General features: G+C 41.1%; 1 protein-coding gene across 5 annotated transcripts in view; it reads right to left on the bottom strand.

Annotated features, from left to right (window-relative positions):
• VRK2 (VRK serine/threonine kinase 2) overlaps window positions 1–18357 on the bottom strand; it is a 162901-nt gene that overhangs the window by 56499 nt on the left and 88045 nt on the right. For all 5 annotated transcript variants that reach the window (XM_033936306.1, XM_033936305.1, XM_033936303.1 and 2 more), the window contains one exon: window positions 16184–16316. In XM_033936306.1, coding sequence (XP_033792197.1) covers window positions 16184–16316 — 133 coding nt within the window. The remainder of the gene's footprint in view (window positions 1–16183; window positions 16317–18357) is intronic.

Below are 18357 nucleotides of genomic sequence, written 5' to 3'. Positions count from 1 at the left end.
GTAGAAAATCTACAAAAATCTATAGTATGCATTGATCCAAATATTACTTTTTAGCACTACTAACAATGTAACAAATTAAAAAAAAAAAGGTACCTTTGGTGCAGAAATAATTCTTTTTAATTATGAAGCAACAAGTCAAAAATGTAACACTATTTATACAAGGTGGCCTTTTAAAAAATTGAATACAGCAATAAAAGCAAGCTCAAACAGCTTTCCACAAATTCTGCGCTTAACCTGTGCTGATATTCAAGCTGTGGCCTGGGGCTACTGTTAAACCAAAAAACCTGAAATATCCTACTACTTGCCAAAGGAGGAAAGAGAATATCTAAAATATCAACAATTAGTGGAGAGAAAGACCTCAATAAAACAAGAGTACTGCAATTGTTAGCAACAGCTCAACATTACAGACTCGCTTTCTATCATGGATCAAGAAAAAAATCTCCACATCAAAATGAAAATTCAAAAATGGATCATTTAAAGCAGGGGTTCCCAACCCTGTCCTGAAGGTCCCCCAGGCCAGTCGGGTTTTTGGATAGCCCTAATGAATATGCATGAGAGAGATTTGCATATAATGGAGGTGGACAGGCATGCAAATCTGCCCCATGCATATTCATTAGAGCTATCCCAAAAATCTGACTGGCCCAGTGGGAACCACTGATTTAAAGTGCTGTCATCCTTTGAACTAAATTGTCCAATATCGCAACAAAGACAAACAATGCTCTGTGACACAGGAGTTCTCTGTTTCGCTAAGCTACTGTAAACCATAAATGAGTGCAGCCCAGTGTCTCTCCTTCACTGCCCAGAAACAACATATCACTAAAACCTGCTGTTTCTTCTTCTATAATATTACCCCAAATCCAACCCTTCCTCTCTGAGCACACTACCAAAACCCTTGTCCATGCCCTCATCACCTCACACTTAAGACTACTACAACTCGCGACTCTCAGGCCTTCTGCTTAGAGAATGACACGGGGAAAAAAATTTGTCCCAGTCCCCGTGAGCTCGGTCTCTGTCCCCACCCCATCCCCATGAACTCGGTCCCTATCCCCACCGCATCCCTGCAAACATCTGATCCTATCCACACAAGTTATGATTTTATATTGAACTTATTTTATTAAAGTATAAGAAGTAACAATATTCTGTACAATTGTCATTTTATAAAGACAAATAATACAGAGCATGGGTCAACAAAACCCTTGTCTCCCCTCCCCTTCACATATATCCCTTCCACTATCGAGAAAACTGAATAAGCCAAATTATTACAGAATGCTACACAGAAATATCATGCTAATAGAATACCGCAGTCACACATGACAGGAATAGTATTAGGGGAGTGCAACCAGGACAAAACCTGGTCAGAAAGAGCCCTAAGCCAACTGGAAGCACGGCTTGGGCTTTGCAGTCCTTAGTTATGTCTAACACCAGCTCTAGCAGGATACATATTTAAAATTTCTACCTTTTGTTGTGTCGTTATTTTATTCTTCAAATCATGTTGGTCTCAGGCACTGGTCTCCGTTTTCTTTTTTCTTCTCTTGCCAGGGTCTCCTGACCATTTGACATTTTTCTTTCTCCATGCTTACTATCTATCTTCTATCTTTGTGTATGTATTGTTTTCTATGTTCAGCATCTCTCTTCTCTATGTCTCCTATACATCCCTTTCTAATATTTCCCTGTGCCCATCTCCCTGCCTTCATAATCTCACCATTCTATGATCCCCTCCCCCTCTGTACATTGAGTGGGAAAAGAGAAAGAGAGAGAGATCCAGGGTGCATCTCTCCCACTCCCTGTACTGCCACATCCAACATTTATCCGTCTCTCATCCCCCAGATCATGTGCAGCATTTTTCACTATTGCCCAGTAGCCCATGCCCAACATTTCTCTTTCTATCACACCTCTCCAGCACCATGCCACACCTCTCCCTCCATCACTATGTCCAACATTCCTCCCCCTTGCAGCCCCTTTAATCTGTCCCTCTCTACCACCATATCCAACATTTTTCCCTCTCATCCTTATCTTCCCCATATATCTCTACCTCACTCCTCTCTCTCTGCCCAACAATTTTCCTCTTTCTTCCTTCCTTTCCCCATGTGCACTATCTCTTTCCCTCTCACTTACACACTCATGCCCAACAATTCTCTATCGATTCCCTCCCATGTGTCCCAAGTTCATGCCCCCACCCTTCCTTCTGTGTCCTGAGTTTGTCTCCCTCCCTGCCTTTGTCCCAAATTTGTGTCCCTCTCATGTCCCAACGCGCTCCTTCTTCCCTCCTTTCTCTCATTGTCCCACGTAACCCCTTCTCTCCCTTACTTGTTCCCTTCAGGGCCATCCAGTTGGGCATGCCCCCATCTGCCAAAGCTGACCCGGAAGGCTTCCCTCCATTGTCACAACTAACGTTAGAGGGAAGCCTTTCTGGTCAGGCAGACATCCCAGTTACCTCAACCATCCTCCTTCCAGCTTGGCTGCTCCTTGTCTTGTTTGCTGGGACACCGCACAGCGGCTGTAACACGCTGCATGTGGCTAACCCAGAAGCCATCCCATAGACTCCCTCACATCCAGCATTGGGAATCATCTCTTAACTGTCTCTGTTAACCTTCCCTCCCAAGTTTCCAAGTTTATTTAAAATGTTCTATCCTGCTCTAGGGGTAACCTTTAGGGCGGCTTACAATCTAAAACATATTAAAAATTCACAATACACAAAATAATCCATACATAACAGAAAAGCACAAAAAAGTGACCATCATGATCCTTCTGGCTCATTCTTCTGGATTAGTTTCTGGCCCATCATATTTTCAATGATTCTGCAGGACACTCTTGAAGGTAGAAACAAGGCTGATGGAAAGGTTATTAGGCTCCCTAGGTGAAACTTTTTTGCCCCTTCAATTAACTTTTATACCTCTAGACACCTCCCTACCTTTCCATTCCCAAGATCTTGTTAATTAGACTCAACAATTATGACCACCCAATACCATTTTTCTTAAGATTTATCTTCCTTCTCCTAACATGATATTATTAAAATGCATATAAGTGCATAAGAAGGTATTGAGCCTGTATGGGCACATTGTTCTGCTTTGACTGCAAGGTTTTGTTATTCTGCTGCCCCTCTAAAGCTGCCTCCATGGGTGATTATCTAGTCCGCTTGATAGTTAAGCCGGCCCTAGTTAGAGGGTCTTTCAGTATATAGAGGGGGGCATTTTTTATATGATGTCTTTGGACGTTTTACAATGTACATCCAAAAATCGGATAGAGAAAACAGTTATCATTTATTGTTTAAAACAAACAAAAAAAAACCCTTACTGTACAGCCTTTCCAAAGGTCAAAGCGGTGTACAGACTAATAAAAAGGAAAAAAGAACTCCATTAATTACATTACATTAGTATTTTCTATCCTGCCAATACCTTTCAGTTCTAGGCGGTTTACAAAAAGAGTTGGCCTTGGCAATCCCAGGGAGCTTACAGAGTTGATAGAGTGAGCTTACACGAATTGAAGACTAGCATGAGCGATGGGTTAAATTTAAAAGAATAGTAATTAATTCTAAGAATCTTTAAAAATAATAACACAAAAACATTAATCAGCACACAATACTCAGCTGGATGAACCATATGCTGCATTAAACAGATGTCATTGTTACTATAAACACTGGGAAGAGCAAAAGTCCTCTCACAGAATGTGGTAGGTCATTCCACAACCTAGTGCAGAGGAAGAAAAAAGCTGAGTTTCTCATGGACTTTTACAGGAGGAGGAAGGACTAAGCGGTGCACATCTATTGATCGGAGGGATCTTGTAGGTGTATAGGCCAATATTAAATTTGAAAGGTACAAGGGTACTCCTGTATGAAGTTCTTTATGGGTCAAGCAAAGTAGCTTGAACTTAATGCGGAAGGAGACAGGCAGTGCAATGATATTAAAAGTGGTGTGCAATGATCAGGTCAACCAGCTCCACAAGAGGAATCTTGCGGCTGTTATTAACTTGACCTGAGAAATACCTGCATAGATTACATTGCAGTTATCAAGATGTGAAATAAACACGTGAATGAGTATTTTTAATGCAGGATGGTCTAAAAAAGATTTTAAAAGGACGGAGATGGCATAATGCAAAAAAAAAAAAGATTTTAGAACCTTTAAAACTTGTTCTCTTCAATATCACCAAAATTTGCCTCTTCCTCTCTGAGCACAAGCTCTCGTAACCTCATAGTTAGATTATTCCAATCAACCCCTAACTGGTATCCCTCAGTGTCACCTCTCCCCCCTTGCAATCTGTGCAAAACTCTGCTGCGTGACTCATTTTCTTCCAACCTAGCTACGCTCATGTCACCCCTCTCCTTAAGTCACTTCACTGGCTCCCTAGCTGCCATCGCATACAGTTCAAGATCTTATTGCTGACCTACAGGTGCGTTCATTCTGCTGCCCCTTAATAGCTCTCCTCTCTTCTTTCTCCTTATACACCTCCCAGAGAACTCTGTTCCTCAGATAAGCCGCTCATAGCTGTAACCTTCTCCTCCACTGCCAATTCCAGCCTTCGTTCCTTTCATCTAGCTGCCCCCTATGCCTGGAATAAATTACCCGAGTTTGTCTGTCAAGCCCTTTCCCTTATTTAAAAGCAGACTGAAAAACCACCTTTTTGATAGAGCCTTCAATCCTTAATCCTACTCCTCTGCCCTCCAACCCAGCCTGCTTATTATCCATTCCCCTTAACTGTATCCATGACATCCTATTTGTCTGTCTTGTCTGTTTAGATTGTAAGCTCTTTCGAGCAGGGACCGTTTTCTTACTCTTTGTGACTCTGTGCAGCGCTGCATGCATCTGGTAGCGCTATAGAAATAATTAATAGTAGTAGTAGTAGAAAGTGAGTGCTCTATTTAAGATTACTCCAAGATATTTAAAGGAGTCTACAATAGTAACTGACGAGCCGAACAGAACAGCCTGAAAGCCAGCAGGCTGTTTTTTCCCTGGTTTAAAATTAGCTTATGTTGTTTAAACCAACTAGCCATAGCCTCCGTACAAGAATATAGATTGGAAAAATCTGCTGCTAGATGAGATATTAGAAATATTAACAAACAGCTGAGTTCTCTAAATGGCGCTGTTTTCAGCTGCCGCCTTAAAAGGGGCCACCAATTGCATGTCAATCACATGACGGTGCCATTTAGAGAATCGCACCTCCGGCAAAGATAGGTGCCAGAAACGTAGGCCAGGATTTTCAAGGCCTACATTTCCAGTTCCTACCTTTGATATGACTTGCGCCTATAGTGGCCTATCTAGGTGCTTAACCACACCTGTAGTGGCGTTAGGTACCAATGGGCACCTCCAGAGTCTCGACCAGCACCATTTGTTTAGGTGACAGTAGGCGCTTTGAATTTTCACCTAAGTTGCGTTTCAAATGGTGTTTCCCTTTTTACTTAGGTGCCAGTAGGGCGCCTACCAGCGCCTAAGTTAAGGCGCTGTTTATAGAATTTCCCCCCTAAATGTCATCTGCATACGTATAAGATTAAATATCAGATTCCTGGATAAGTGTTAATAATAGTTTCAAAAAGATGTTAAACTGCTAAACGTCTTCTTTTTTTTTATGACCATTTCTAGACGTGTGTACCCTTAATGCATCTATCTTTTTTGACAGTTTTTGAAAATGAAAACATCCAAAACAAGACATTGGGATGTAGGAGGGACCAGCATTTTTAATAGACTGGCCACACAGACATCCCAGCTCAGTAGTGTGGCACTTTAGGGAGCACTGCAGTGAACTTCACATCTCACCATACACATCTCATCTTAATCCCCTTATGGTGTATGGAGAGCCACCAAAAACCTAGTGGATTCAACTGTACATCACCCCAACAGCCCTTATGTCTGCAGGCGTCATCTATATGATGGTACAATAGGTTTTGGGTAGGTTTTAATAGGCTCACACTCTCCACCCAAGTGTAGTAGTTAGAGTGGGATATGGGCCTGGGTCCTCTTCTCCGGAATCCACTGCATTGCTCACCAGACTACTCCAAAGACCTCCTTGCTACTCTAATAGGACTGGCCATAACATCTGAACATAAGAACATAAGAAACGCCTTCACCGGAACAGACCGAGGTCCATCTAGTCCGGCAATCCGCACACGCGGAGGCCCATTTAGGTGCTCCTTGTTGGAGACCCGGATTTCCCGTATCCCTCAATATGTTTTGCAAGAAGGTGTGCATCCAACTTGCGTTTGAAACCCAGAACAGTAGCCTCTGCCACCACCTCCTCCGGGAGAGCATTCCAAGCGCCCACCACTCGTTGTGTGAAACAGAACTTCCTGACATTTGTCCTGAACCTGCGGCCACTCAGTTTCAGGCTATGACCTCTTGTCCTTGTCACATCTGAAAATGTCAGTAATGCTGCTTCCTGGTCAATTTGGTCAAATCCTTTTAATATTTTAAAAGTCTCTATCAGATCCCCACGCAATCTTCTCTTTTCGAGGGTGAACAGTCCCAGTTTCCCGAGGCGTTCCTTGTAGCTTAAATTCTTCATGCCTTTGACCAGTTTCGTGGCTCGCCTCTGCACCCTCTCCAGCAGAATTTTATCCTTCTTTAGGTATGGAGACCAGTGTTGGACACAGTATTCCAAGTGTGGTCTGACCATTGTTCTATAAAGTGGCATTATAACATCTTCCGACCTACTCGTGATCCCCTTCTTGATTATGCCTAACATCCTATTTGCTTTCTTCGCTGCCGCCGCACATTGAGCCGATGGCTTCGGGGTTCTGTTTATCAGCACCCCCAAATCCCTTTCTTGTTCGCATTTGGCTAAAGTCACCCCGGACATCTTGTAATCATGTTCTTTGTTATTCTTTCCCAGATGCATCACCTTGCATTTGTCTATGTTAAAATTCATCTGCCATTTAATCGCCCACGTTTCCAGCTCGTTTTTGTAAGAAAGACTGGTATGTATTTCTCCTGAAGCTCTGATTGCCACACAGTTTGATGTCTCATTAGTATTTTTGGACCACCTTGCCTATGCACATATTCTCACAAGCACTTCTATATCCAGTAACACGGTGCACAGCACCCTCTTTTTTTTTTTTAATCAACATCACTGTTTCACATGATTTCCCTTAGGTCACACACCGGGGTTTCAACACCAACCATATTTGGCACATACTCCATCACACAGTGTATCACATTTCTTCATCACAAGTACTACTGAAATTCAGTGTATTACGATTCTTCATCATAAGAATTGCCGTTGCTGGGTAGACCAGTGGTCCATCGTGCCCAGCAGTCCGCTCCCGTGGCGCGCCCTTAGGTCAAAGACCAGTGCCCGGAGACTAGCCTTACCTGCATACGTTCTGGATTAGCAGGAACTTGTCTAACTTTGTCTTGAATCCCTGGAGGGTGTTTTCCCCTATAACAGCCTCCGGAAGAGCATTCCAGTTTTCTACCACTCTCTGGGTGAAGAAGAACTTCCTTACATTTGTACGGAATATATCCCCTTTTAACTTTAGAGTGCCCTCTCGTTCTCTCTACCTTGGAGAGGGTGAACAACCTGTCTCTATCTACTAAGTTTATTCCCTTCATTATCTTGAATGTTTTGATCATGTCCCCTCTCAGTCTCCTCTTTTCAAGGGACAAGAGGCCCAGTTTCTCTAATCTCTCGCTGTATGGCAACTCCTCCAGTCCCTTAACCATTTTAAATCGCTCTTCTCTGGACCCTTTCGAGTAGTACTGTGTCCTTCTTCATGTACGGCGACCAGTGCTGGACACAGTATTCCAGATGGGGGCATACCATGGCTTGGTACAGCGGCATGATAACCTTCTCCAATCTGTTCATGATCCCCTTCTTAATCATTCCTAGCATTCTGTTCACCCTTTTCACCGCCGCCGCGCATTATGCGGATGGCTTCATTCACTTGTCAACCAGTACTCCCAAGTCTCTTTCCTGGGGGGGTCTCTCGGAGTACTGCACCAGACATCCTGTATTCATGTATAAGATTTTTGTTACTGACATGCATCACCTTACACTTATCTACGTTAAACCTCATTTGCCATGTCGCGGCCCATTTCTTGAGCATGTTTATGTCACGTTGCAGGTCTTCATAATCCTTCTGTGTCTTCACTACTTTAAATAACTTCGTATCGTCTGCAAATTTAATCACCTCGCTCGTCGTACCAATTTCCAGGTCGTTTATAAATATGCTGAAGAGCACGGGTCCAAGCACCGAACCCTGCGGCACTCCACTTGTGATGCTTTTCCAGTCCGAGAATTGTCCATTTACCCCCCCACTCTCTGTTTCCTATCCAACAACCAGTTTTTAATCCATGTATTTCACCATCAATTCCATGGCTCACAATTTTTTGAAGTAGTCGTTCATGCGAGACCTTGTCGAACGCCTTCTGAAAATCCAGATATACAAGGTCAACCGGGTCACCCTTGTCTATCTGCCTGTTTACTCCCTCAAAGAAGTGCAGCAAGTTCGTCAAGCAAGATCTTCCTTTGCTGAAGCAGTGCTTGCTTGTCCTCATCAGATAGCATCCGTCAAGGTGATCAATGATGCGGTCTTTTATCAGCACCTCTACCATCTTTCCTGGTACCAAGGTCAGACTCACCGGTCTGTAGTTTCCCAGATCTCCCCTCGAACCTTTCTTGAAGATCGGCATAACATTTGCAGCTTTCCAGTCTTCCGGAATCCTTCCTGATTCGATCGACAGATTGGCTATTAGTTGAAGCAGTTCAACTATAACCCCTTTCAGTTCCTTGATAGATGCCATCCGGTCCCGGGGATTTATCTTTTTTAAGCCTATCAATCTGCCTGTATACCTCTTCTAGACAAACCGTCAATCCTGTCAGTTTTCCGTCTTCATTTCCTGCGTATAGCCTGTCGGCTTCTGGTATGTTGTGTATATTCTCTTTGGTAAATACAGATGCAAAAAGTGTGTTCAGTTTGTCAGTTATTGTCTCTCCGTCACTTTGTACATCACGACTTTTTCAATTACTTCCACATATCTTTAAAAAGGTAGGCCTTCCCATCATTTATCATATTCATACAAACATGTAATACCCATTTATCATTTATCTCTCATTAGGACCCCTGAGGAAGATTTGTTCATCAAAACACGGACCGTGTTGGGTCCTCATTTCTTTGGAAACAAGGCGCTGTTTTCTTTTAAACGTTTTTCTATAGCCAATAAATTACAAAAATAGATTGCCTAATTCACTTACATGCAGAAAAAAACACAGTTTGCAATAAATGTTGTTAGACTTGACACAGATCTGTATTTTGGTGAATTTCTAAAGGGCCAGAACAATAAAGAAAAAAAGATGACTGTCTCATAGCTTCCCAGGAGAGAGAGAGAGAGAGAGAGAGAAGCATTAAGCAATACTCAGACCAACAAAGAAGATACATATTAGCCTAATGGGAAGGTATACATTTTTATTTACCACTTTCAATATACCACTCTTCTAGGTGAGCTCTTAAAACTATTTACAAAGGAGGCTCAGCATAAAGACATTTGACTAACCCTCCATTTTACAAACCCAATGTGCGGTACTCCATCAGAGCTGTTACTACCATGGCCGGCGTTAAAAACTGTGCTACGGTTTTGTAAAAGAAGGAGTAAAACTTCCCCTTAAAACTATCCCACAACCCACAAACACTAACCCTAAAACTTTAGCCCCACCCAAATTCAAAGATAAACCTACACATACATATTTTTCATCACTTTGGAATGACATCATCAGCCAGGAAATGTGGAAAACCTGCCTACAAAGCTTTTTAAATTACACCAAGTATATCATCATAAGCCTATGATACTTTATGAACAATGGTGCAGCATGAACAGCTCTTCTCACTTGACCTAAGAACTGAATAGCCAAATTTTGCAGCGTTTGCAATTTCCTAAACTAAACTAAACCTTAAGTTTATATACCGCATCCTATCCATGAATATAGAGCTCGGCACGGTTTACAAGAGCTTAATAAAGGAAAATAATAATACATAAGAGTTTGGTGGATTGAGTATAGGAAGGAAGGAAAGCGTTACGTTTTTGTGAAAAGACTAGTTTTCAGGTGCTTACGGAATAGTTGGAAGGAGACCTGATTCCGCAGAAGGGCAGTAAGGTTATTCCACAGCCCTGTGATTCTGAAGAAGAGAGATTTTCCTAATTTTCCCGCATAGAGGATACCTTTTAGTGAGGGGAAGGATAGTTTAAGTTTTTGGGTGGACTTGGTGTTGTCGGGACTCGGGGAGTTCCAAGATAGAGGGATTAGAGAAGGGAGGATGCTGTGTAGGATTTTAAAAGCTAGACAGGAACATTTAAAATGAACCCTGGCGATTATTGAGAGCCAGTGCAGTTTGGACAAAAGTGAGGAAACATGGTCAAATTTACAATTTGCGAAGATCAACTTGGCCACAGTGTTCTGAATTAGTTGAAGTGTATGAAGACTTTTTGGTTAGACTTAGGTAGATGGAATTACAGTAATCTAGTTTGGAAAGGATGATGGATTGAACAAGGACGGCAAAATGTTGTTGGCGGAAGCAGGATCTCACTTTCCTCAGGCTGAAAAAGCATGATTTTGCCAGGAAGTTGAGGTGGTCATTGAAGGAAAGAGAAGAGTCGATGATGATGCCTAGAACTTTGCTTAAGAACTCAAGCAGCAGCGTGGCACCGGAGGGCAGTGCGAAGAGGGTGGGCAACTGTTCTAGTTTTGGACCGAGCCAGAGAAGTTTCCTCATAGTAACAGGTGTGATACCTACATACATAAAAAGAGCATGCAGCAACAAATGGATCATAACGTCACAATAACATCTAACAGCCTAAAGATGGTACAAAATAAAACTTCAGTCTAAACCAGGGGTCAGCAACTTTTTTTTTTTTACAGCAAAGAGCCAGTTTATGTTTGACCCGTTTTACAAAGAGCTGCAAGGTGTAGCTTCTCTCCCCTCCAACCCCATGCAGGTCTCTGTACCTCTCATCACTCCCTCCCTCTTTCCCTCCTCAGCCCTTCCCCCTCCCCCCCAACCCATAGCCAAGGTTATCTCCCCTCTCCAACCCCCAAACCTTTAATCTTCCTTCCAACCCCATGATTCCCCCCCTCCAGCCTACCAAGGTACTTTGTACTCCAGTGGAAGTCTTTGTGGCAGGAGCACGACCCTCTCACGGCTGCCATCTAAAATGGCTGCCGCAACCTCTCGCAGCAGCTTGCGGTAATACATGAAATGCCACGAGAAGCTGCGAGAGGTTGCAGCAACTATTACAGAAGGGGGAGATCATGAGGTTGGGAGTGAGATTAAAAGTTCAAGGCCTGGAGAGCCACAGCCACATGTAAGTCCATAATTTAACATGAGTCCAGAAATAAACCGATCCTAAATTTCAAATTCCATTTTTACACTACAGTAACAGCATAAAAGTTGAGCAGGTATGACCTAAAATGCACTGGCAATCAGATCTTAATTTCACCACTGTAGAAATGTGGTAGTGAAGTGATGCTTTAAAATAAGGCAAAATATTCTAATCTAATCTAATGCTTGGCTTTATATACCGAGACATCAGTCCAAGAAAGCTCGACTCGGTTTACAATAATTAACTTAATAAATAAAAACCATAAGGAATAAGACTAAGTTTCGGAAGATTAATTTTCAAAGTGTTTAGCAAATAAAATGGTTTTTAAAGATTTACGAAAAGATTGGAGTGAACTGGAACTCCTTAAAAGGAGTAGAAGATTATCACAAAGTTGAGAAAGCTTATCCCTTTCTTGGAATATTATTTTAAAAGACTGGAAGACAAGTGGAGATATAAGACTAATGAAGTACCACCCATCTGGACAGCAGCAGATGGGCGGTGTTGGAGGTGGAGAATTGCATTTCATGCAACAACTTTTCACAAATAGGAGTTGCAACTTTTCATAAATAGGAGTTGCATGCAATCAATATATTTCAAGACAGATGTCTAATGTTACGATTTACCATTTTACTTGGGTTGTAGCATTTATGGAAATAACTATTCTACAAATTAAATCAGTTTTGCAACAGGTACAGGAACAAGGGCTCAAAACTATCTCTTTCAGCTGGCTGGATATCCCCAGATGCAATGTCCTATGCTATGCTCTTAGACAAAGGTTTTTTTGTTTTGATTTTTTAAAATTTGATTTTGCAACAATTAGATCCTGAAAAAAAAAAAATTAGAAAATTCAGACACACGTTTAACAATTTTACATTTTTACAATAGGAAAGAAATATACATGTATTACAGCCCACTTTTAGGGAGACAGCAAGAATTCTACATACGTAAATAACCTATAATGAGAAAACCAAACAGAAAACTGAATTTCCCTTTCTAGAACAGACCCTAACCCCCCTCCTTTTACGAAGCCACGTTAGGCTTTTTTAAAATCACCAGCCATGACAGTATTAGCTGCAACGCTCATAGACATTCTATAAGCGTCAGAACTAATACCTCCATGGCTGGCGATAAAAAAAAAAAAAAAGCCTGAAGCGGCTTCATAAAAGGAGCCCTAAATTTTTAAATAGAACTAGGTACCTACTCATGTAGTACCAAAGTCAAGATACAGAATGTCTGAGGATAAACTTTCCTAACTATGAAGGATCAAGAAAGATAAACTGATTCTCCTGGTCTACCAAACATCTACAGGGGACTATGAAAAAAAAAAAGGTCTCCCTCCTTTATCAAAGCCAAAACCCTAGATCTCAATGCCATGAAAGCCTTCCAAGTTAACTGAGTGAACTGGACAACATCTGGGAAAATCTAATTTCATTGACCACAAAATAATTTTTCTTCTTGACATAAGCCTTCATAACTGCTATTTTTTTTTTTCCTGAGGGTCGACCTAGCAGCAATAGTTTCAGTTGATCTTCCAAAAAGTAGTTGTCGGCAGTAGCTGACAGATGCAAAATAGCGGGATTACTCTCCTAAGTGCTCTCCTCCATTTTCTTCAAGGAAATATAACATTTAACAAGAACAATATCATCTAGCATATCTTTTCTGACCAGTGTGTTAGGTAATGTGTTATGAGAAAAAAATAACCCCACCTGATACCTGAATTCCCAAGGTCTCCGAGAAGCAGCCATAAAGCAGACCCAGTCTAATGGTAAGAGCAGCGGGCAGAGAAACACGAAGCCAAGGTTTAAATCCCACTGTGGCTCCATGTGATCTTGGAAAAATCGCTTAAACCCTCCATTGCCTCAGATACAAACTTATAAGCCCTCCAGGGTCAGGAAAATATCTCATGTACCTACATGTAACTTGCTTTGAGCTGCTACTGAAAAGCCATGAGCTAAATTAAAAACCAAGTTCCACTAGTATGGCTGCCTCCCAGGGATAGGATGCTTTCTTCATCCCTTACTCTGTGACATTTTGCAACTACTTTCCCTCATGTCTCTTATCTTTTCCTTGTTTTTGTCCCGTTTTCCTTTCTGGCTCCTTTTGCTTGTGTACTTATCTTTAATCCTAGTCCCTGCTCCATTTCCACCTCTACCAAGTAAAGCTCCCCCAATAAAAAAAAACACCCCATTAAAAAGGACCAGGGTAAAGGAAATTGAGAGAACGATGCTTTATGGGCATTAATTTATTAGGAACCCAAACCATACCACAATAGCAAAATAGTGATTTGAATGTCTCCAGGTTGTCTGCTGCTGCCCATTTGTAGACAGTATTAATCTCACTCCTGAAAACTAATACAATGCGATTTGATCTATCTGTTAATCCTTGAAACTACTCGTTACCAGATGAAAGAATTATTACCCATCACTTTGATTCCTATCTGCTTGCAAAGACAAATAGATGGGGGCAGATGAAAAGAAAAATGACGCCAAGAATACAATTTTAAAATGTTTAGTATTCGCCGTTTTATAAATAGTTCCAGAAGGCTTAATGACAAAGTTTCAGGCAGGTGCAGCCATGCAGTTCCCTTCTACCTGGCAGTCTGATTTCATTTTTTCCTAATGACCAATATTAAACTACTGCAGATTTCAACGGTGCTGGCAAATTACCAAGACCTTCTGCATTACATGGTCAATGGTCCTTTTAATAGAAAAGGCAATAATATGTAGTTGTTTGTGCCAACTAAAACTCATTAGAAAGTATCATTTTAAAGCAACAGGGTAGCAGCTAATGTGCACAGATTTCTAATGTCTACAACTTTAATCTGCGACACTACCATGTTTGCATTCAACAAGAAAGAAAAAAAAAAAAAACCGCAGTACGGCATTTTTTTTTTTTTTTTTACATTCAGAAATTTGAAGAGAGAGAAAGAAACAAAACCAAAGTTAACACATAATATTGTTTTGCAAGTGAGGTCAAAGTTTTTTCAATAATTCTCTTTTTTTTTTCCTCTAGCATAACATTAGAATTGACTTTTTGTCTCGCTGACAGAGCAAGTAAGAAAGTTGTGTTGCATTGACCATATCGATTGTGAACCGTGCAGTCATCACTGGGACTTTGCACCACATCTTCTCAGCATTGACCTTCCACTCTCGTCTGCCATGGCTCTCCGGGCCTGCTATTGGATTTGGACTGCAGTGTAATAAACAGCTAAGGTTTAATTAATGGTAAATGAATACAAGACATAGGTTATGACTTTAACTAATTAGGGAATTGTTGAATTAAGTCTGCCTAGGAATGCAAGGCAGTGCGATCAATATCCAATAAAAGGACTATGTATGTAATTTGCCTGCAAATGTGTTTCCAATACCATCAAAGTGAGTTTAAGTAAGTAAGATATATGAAAGGCTACTGAAGGCATTTTAAAAAGTTAACACTTTATAGTTTATAAAGTATTCTCCGTACAGTGATATTGTTAAAAAAATCTAATCTAGCAGATGTGAAAAAAACCCATACACACATGTTTTTGTACACAGAAATTATTTGGCATGATGCCTATTCATGGCACATGCTTACTGGTGTAAGCTGTCAAGCACCAAAAGAAGAGTTACTGTTGATACATGTAATCATAGAAGGAAGAGACCAAATGCAAGAAGAGATTTCATTCATGTTAAACATGTGAAAAACATTTTCATTTCAATGGGTCAAATACAATGACCCCTTCAATGCATCCAAAGTACCCGCAACAGTGGCTGTGCATCACAATTGACTATGCGCTAACTAAAATACATGATCCCTACCCATAACCAGCTAAACAGTTAGTGCATGAATTAGCATATACTGTAATGTCAGTGCAGTAACCATTACCACAGTTGTTCACTAACCTCCCCCCCCCTTTTTACAAAACCATAGCGTGGTTTTTAGCGCTGTCCGTGGTGGTAACAGCTGGGACACTCATAGGAATTCTATGAGCATCGGAGCTGTTACCGCTGTAGCCAGCGCTAAAAACCACGCCACAGTTTTGTAAAGGGGGGGGGGGGGAAAGTTACCCTGCACTCAGTGTGATAATTCATGCACTACTTATCAGACTTATGATTTAGGATGGGCACGCTGGCATCTCTAATACTCAAAGTAAAACTCCAGCATTGGGAATAAACAGATTTGAATCAAAAAAGAATTTTAAAAAAATCACATCCTTTTTCTATTAGTATTTTGAAATTCTAGTCACACACTGCTTATTCATTAATGACCAGTTGTGTTAAAGGACCCAATATGAAACCCTTAAAAGTCTGCCCTTCACTACGAGGAAATGTCCTCTCTTGTGGTTATCACAGCGTCAGCTTTAAACTCCTGGCCAGCTGCCAACCGTTGGGCTGAGACTGTGGTATGCTGATTAGCTCACATGGATGAACAAGACCTTATTTTATAGATAATGGACTAGAGATATAAACAGGACATTTACAATGTGAGTTGCCATGGGATAATCATGTTCATTTGCAAGGAACTGCACTCCCACTTGTACTGAAAAAATACTTTGAGAAATATGCATTCTTAAAAAAAATAATAATAATAGATACAGCGTGAAAGCCTGTAGTATGAATCACATCTGTCTTGTGCTTAAATAGAACTTAACCTGTCATTTACAGTTTTGATCCGTCTTTATTTTACTAATAAATCCACCATTGTATCGATTCTTTTTGTATATCTATATATATATATATATATATATATATATATATATATATACACACAACCCACCATCAATAATCCTACAAGGATAGTACTGTATTGTGCTCCAAAGCACTATATACTCTGTTAATAGACAAAACACTTATTCCAACAGGGCAGAAAGAAAAGCAAGACAAAGAAAAAAAGAAATCCCTTACCTACTCCCTTGTGGGCATCTATGCTCGTAAACTCTATTGTCCCATTATGGCCCTTCTTAGGGTTTTCTTTGTACGGTTTGTGGGTCCCGTCAGGACAATATCTGTAAGAAAGTCCATAATCTGCAAGATAAACCTGGAAGACAGTTGGAGATAAATGAATAATGTGTTTGTCCTCTGAAAGGATAACCTTTATCATTAAGCCTTAAGAAACTGAGGTTAAGGACAAATCATGATCTATATTTTATTAAACTAGTGCCACAGAATAAAATATGAACAACTAGAGGACTATAACCATCCCCTTCTAGTTTAATCTCCCCCTCCCCCCAGTACTCAGCGGATTTTGATTCACAGTTGGATTTTAATCTTTTAATTTTTTTTTTTTGCTCGTCGGCTATCTTCTGCTCAAATGAGTATCCAGAGAAAAACTACAATATGCCTTTTATCTGTCCTCTCACTGTATATGAAAATCCCTTTCTCCAAGCAAAAAAAAAAAAAAAAAACAACCCACTGCACACATCAAACATAAGAAATGCCTCCGCTGGGTCAGACCCGAGGTCCATCGCACCCAGCAGTCCGCTCACGCGGCGGCCCAACAGGTCCAGGACCTGTGCAGTAAATTTCTATCTATACCCCTCTATCCCCTTTTCCAGCAGGAATTTGTCCAAACCTTTCTTAAACCCCAGTACTGTACTCTGCCCTATAACTTCCTCTGGAATTGTATTCCAGGTGTCCACCACACATTGTGTAAAGAAGAACTTCCTAGCATTAGTTTTGAATTTGCCTCCTTTCAACTTTTCCGAATGCCCTCTTGTTTTTTTATTTTCTGAAAGTTTGAAGAATCTGTCCCTCTCTACTCTCTCTATGCCCTTCATGATCTTGTAAGTCTCTATCATATCCCCTCTTAATCTTCTCTTTTCTAGGGAAAAGAGTCCCAGTTTTTCCAATCTCTCAGCGTATGAAAGGCTTTCCATCCCCTTAATCAATCGTGTCGCTCTCCTCTGAACTCTCTCGAGCAATGCCATATCCTTCTTAAGGTACGGTGACCAATACTGGACGCAGTACTCAAGATGTGGACGCACCATTGCCCGATACAGCGGCAGGATAACTTCTTTCATTCTGGTTGTAATACCTTTCTTGATTATACCTAGCATTCTATTCGCTCTCTTAGCGGCAGCTGCGCACTGTGCTGTCGGCTTCATTGTCATGTCCACCATCACCCCCAAGTCCCTTTCTTGGGTACTCTCATTCAAAAACATCCCTCCCATCGCATAATTATACCTCGAGTTTTTGCTTCCCACATGCAATACTTTACACTTCCCAACATTGAATTTCATCTGCCATCTCTCTGCCCATTCCCCTAGTTTGTCCAAGTCTCTTTGCAATTCTTCGCAGTCCTCCTTTGTCCGAGCTCTACTAAATAGTTTGGTGTCGTCCGCAAATTTTATTATCTCACACTTCGTCCCTGTTTCTAGATCATTTATGAATATGTTAAAAAGCAGTGGCCCGAGCACCGAGCCCTGCGGAACACCACTCGTGACCTTTCTCCAGTCTGAGTAGTGGCCCTTCACCCCTACCCTCTGTTTCCTACCTTCTAACCAGTTTCTGATCCATCTATGCACGTCTCCGTCCACCCCATGGTTCTGAACATCTGAATGAATCAGCCACATAACTTCTATGCAAATTCATATCTTTGCAATATTCTCCAAACTGGTCAAAAATACAAGAATGTATACTGTACACAGAATTTCAAAGGGAGTTTTTATTCCAAACTTTGCATGTCTAGATCACCAGTTTAAGGGAGGAAAGTTATACACTTGGGCTACCATTAAGATGGGTTATTTTACTACAAGTCGTGCTACAAGTATTTTAGCATCATAACACTAAATGAAACCCTGAGCTAAAATAGCATGACTTGTGGTAAAATAACCCATCTTAACAGGAGCCCATGTTGATGAATTCCCCCCCCCCCTAAATTTTAATCAATCTATAGTGATTTAAGTCATTATGTAAAGGCTGACTAGTGTGAAATCTGCTGCTGGTCTCAGTCCAGTTTTCAGTGAGCAAGTAACTGCACATACCTTCAACTGGGGGAAAAAAACCTGGCAGCCTTTGATTTAGCTAGAAACCTACATCAGGGGTCAGTAAAGATCTCTTTCTCTGGAAGTCTTCTCACA

Source organism: Geotrypetes seraphini, chromosome 3 (assembly GCF_902459505.1).
Source record: "Geotrypetes seraphini chromosome 3, aGeoSer1.1, whole genome shotgun sequence".
Taxonomy (NCBI): domain Eukaryota; kingdom Metazoa; phylum Chordata; class Amphibia; order Gymnophiona; family Dermophiidae; genus Geotrypetes; species Geotrypetes seraphini.
This window is presented reverse-complemented; position numbering and strand designations above follow the sequence as displayed.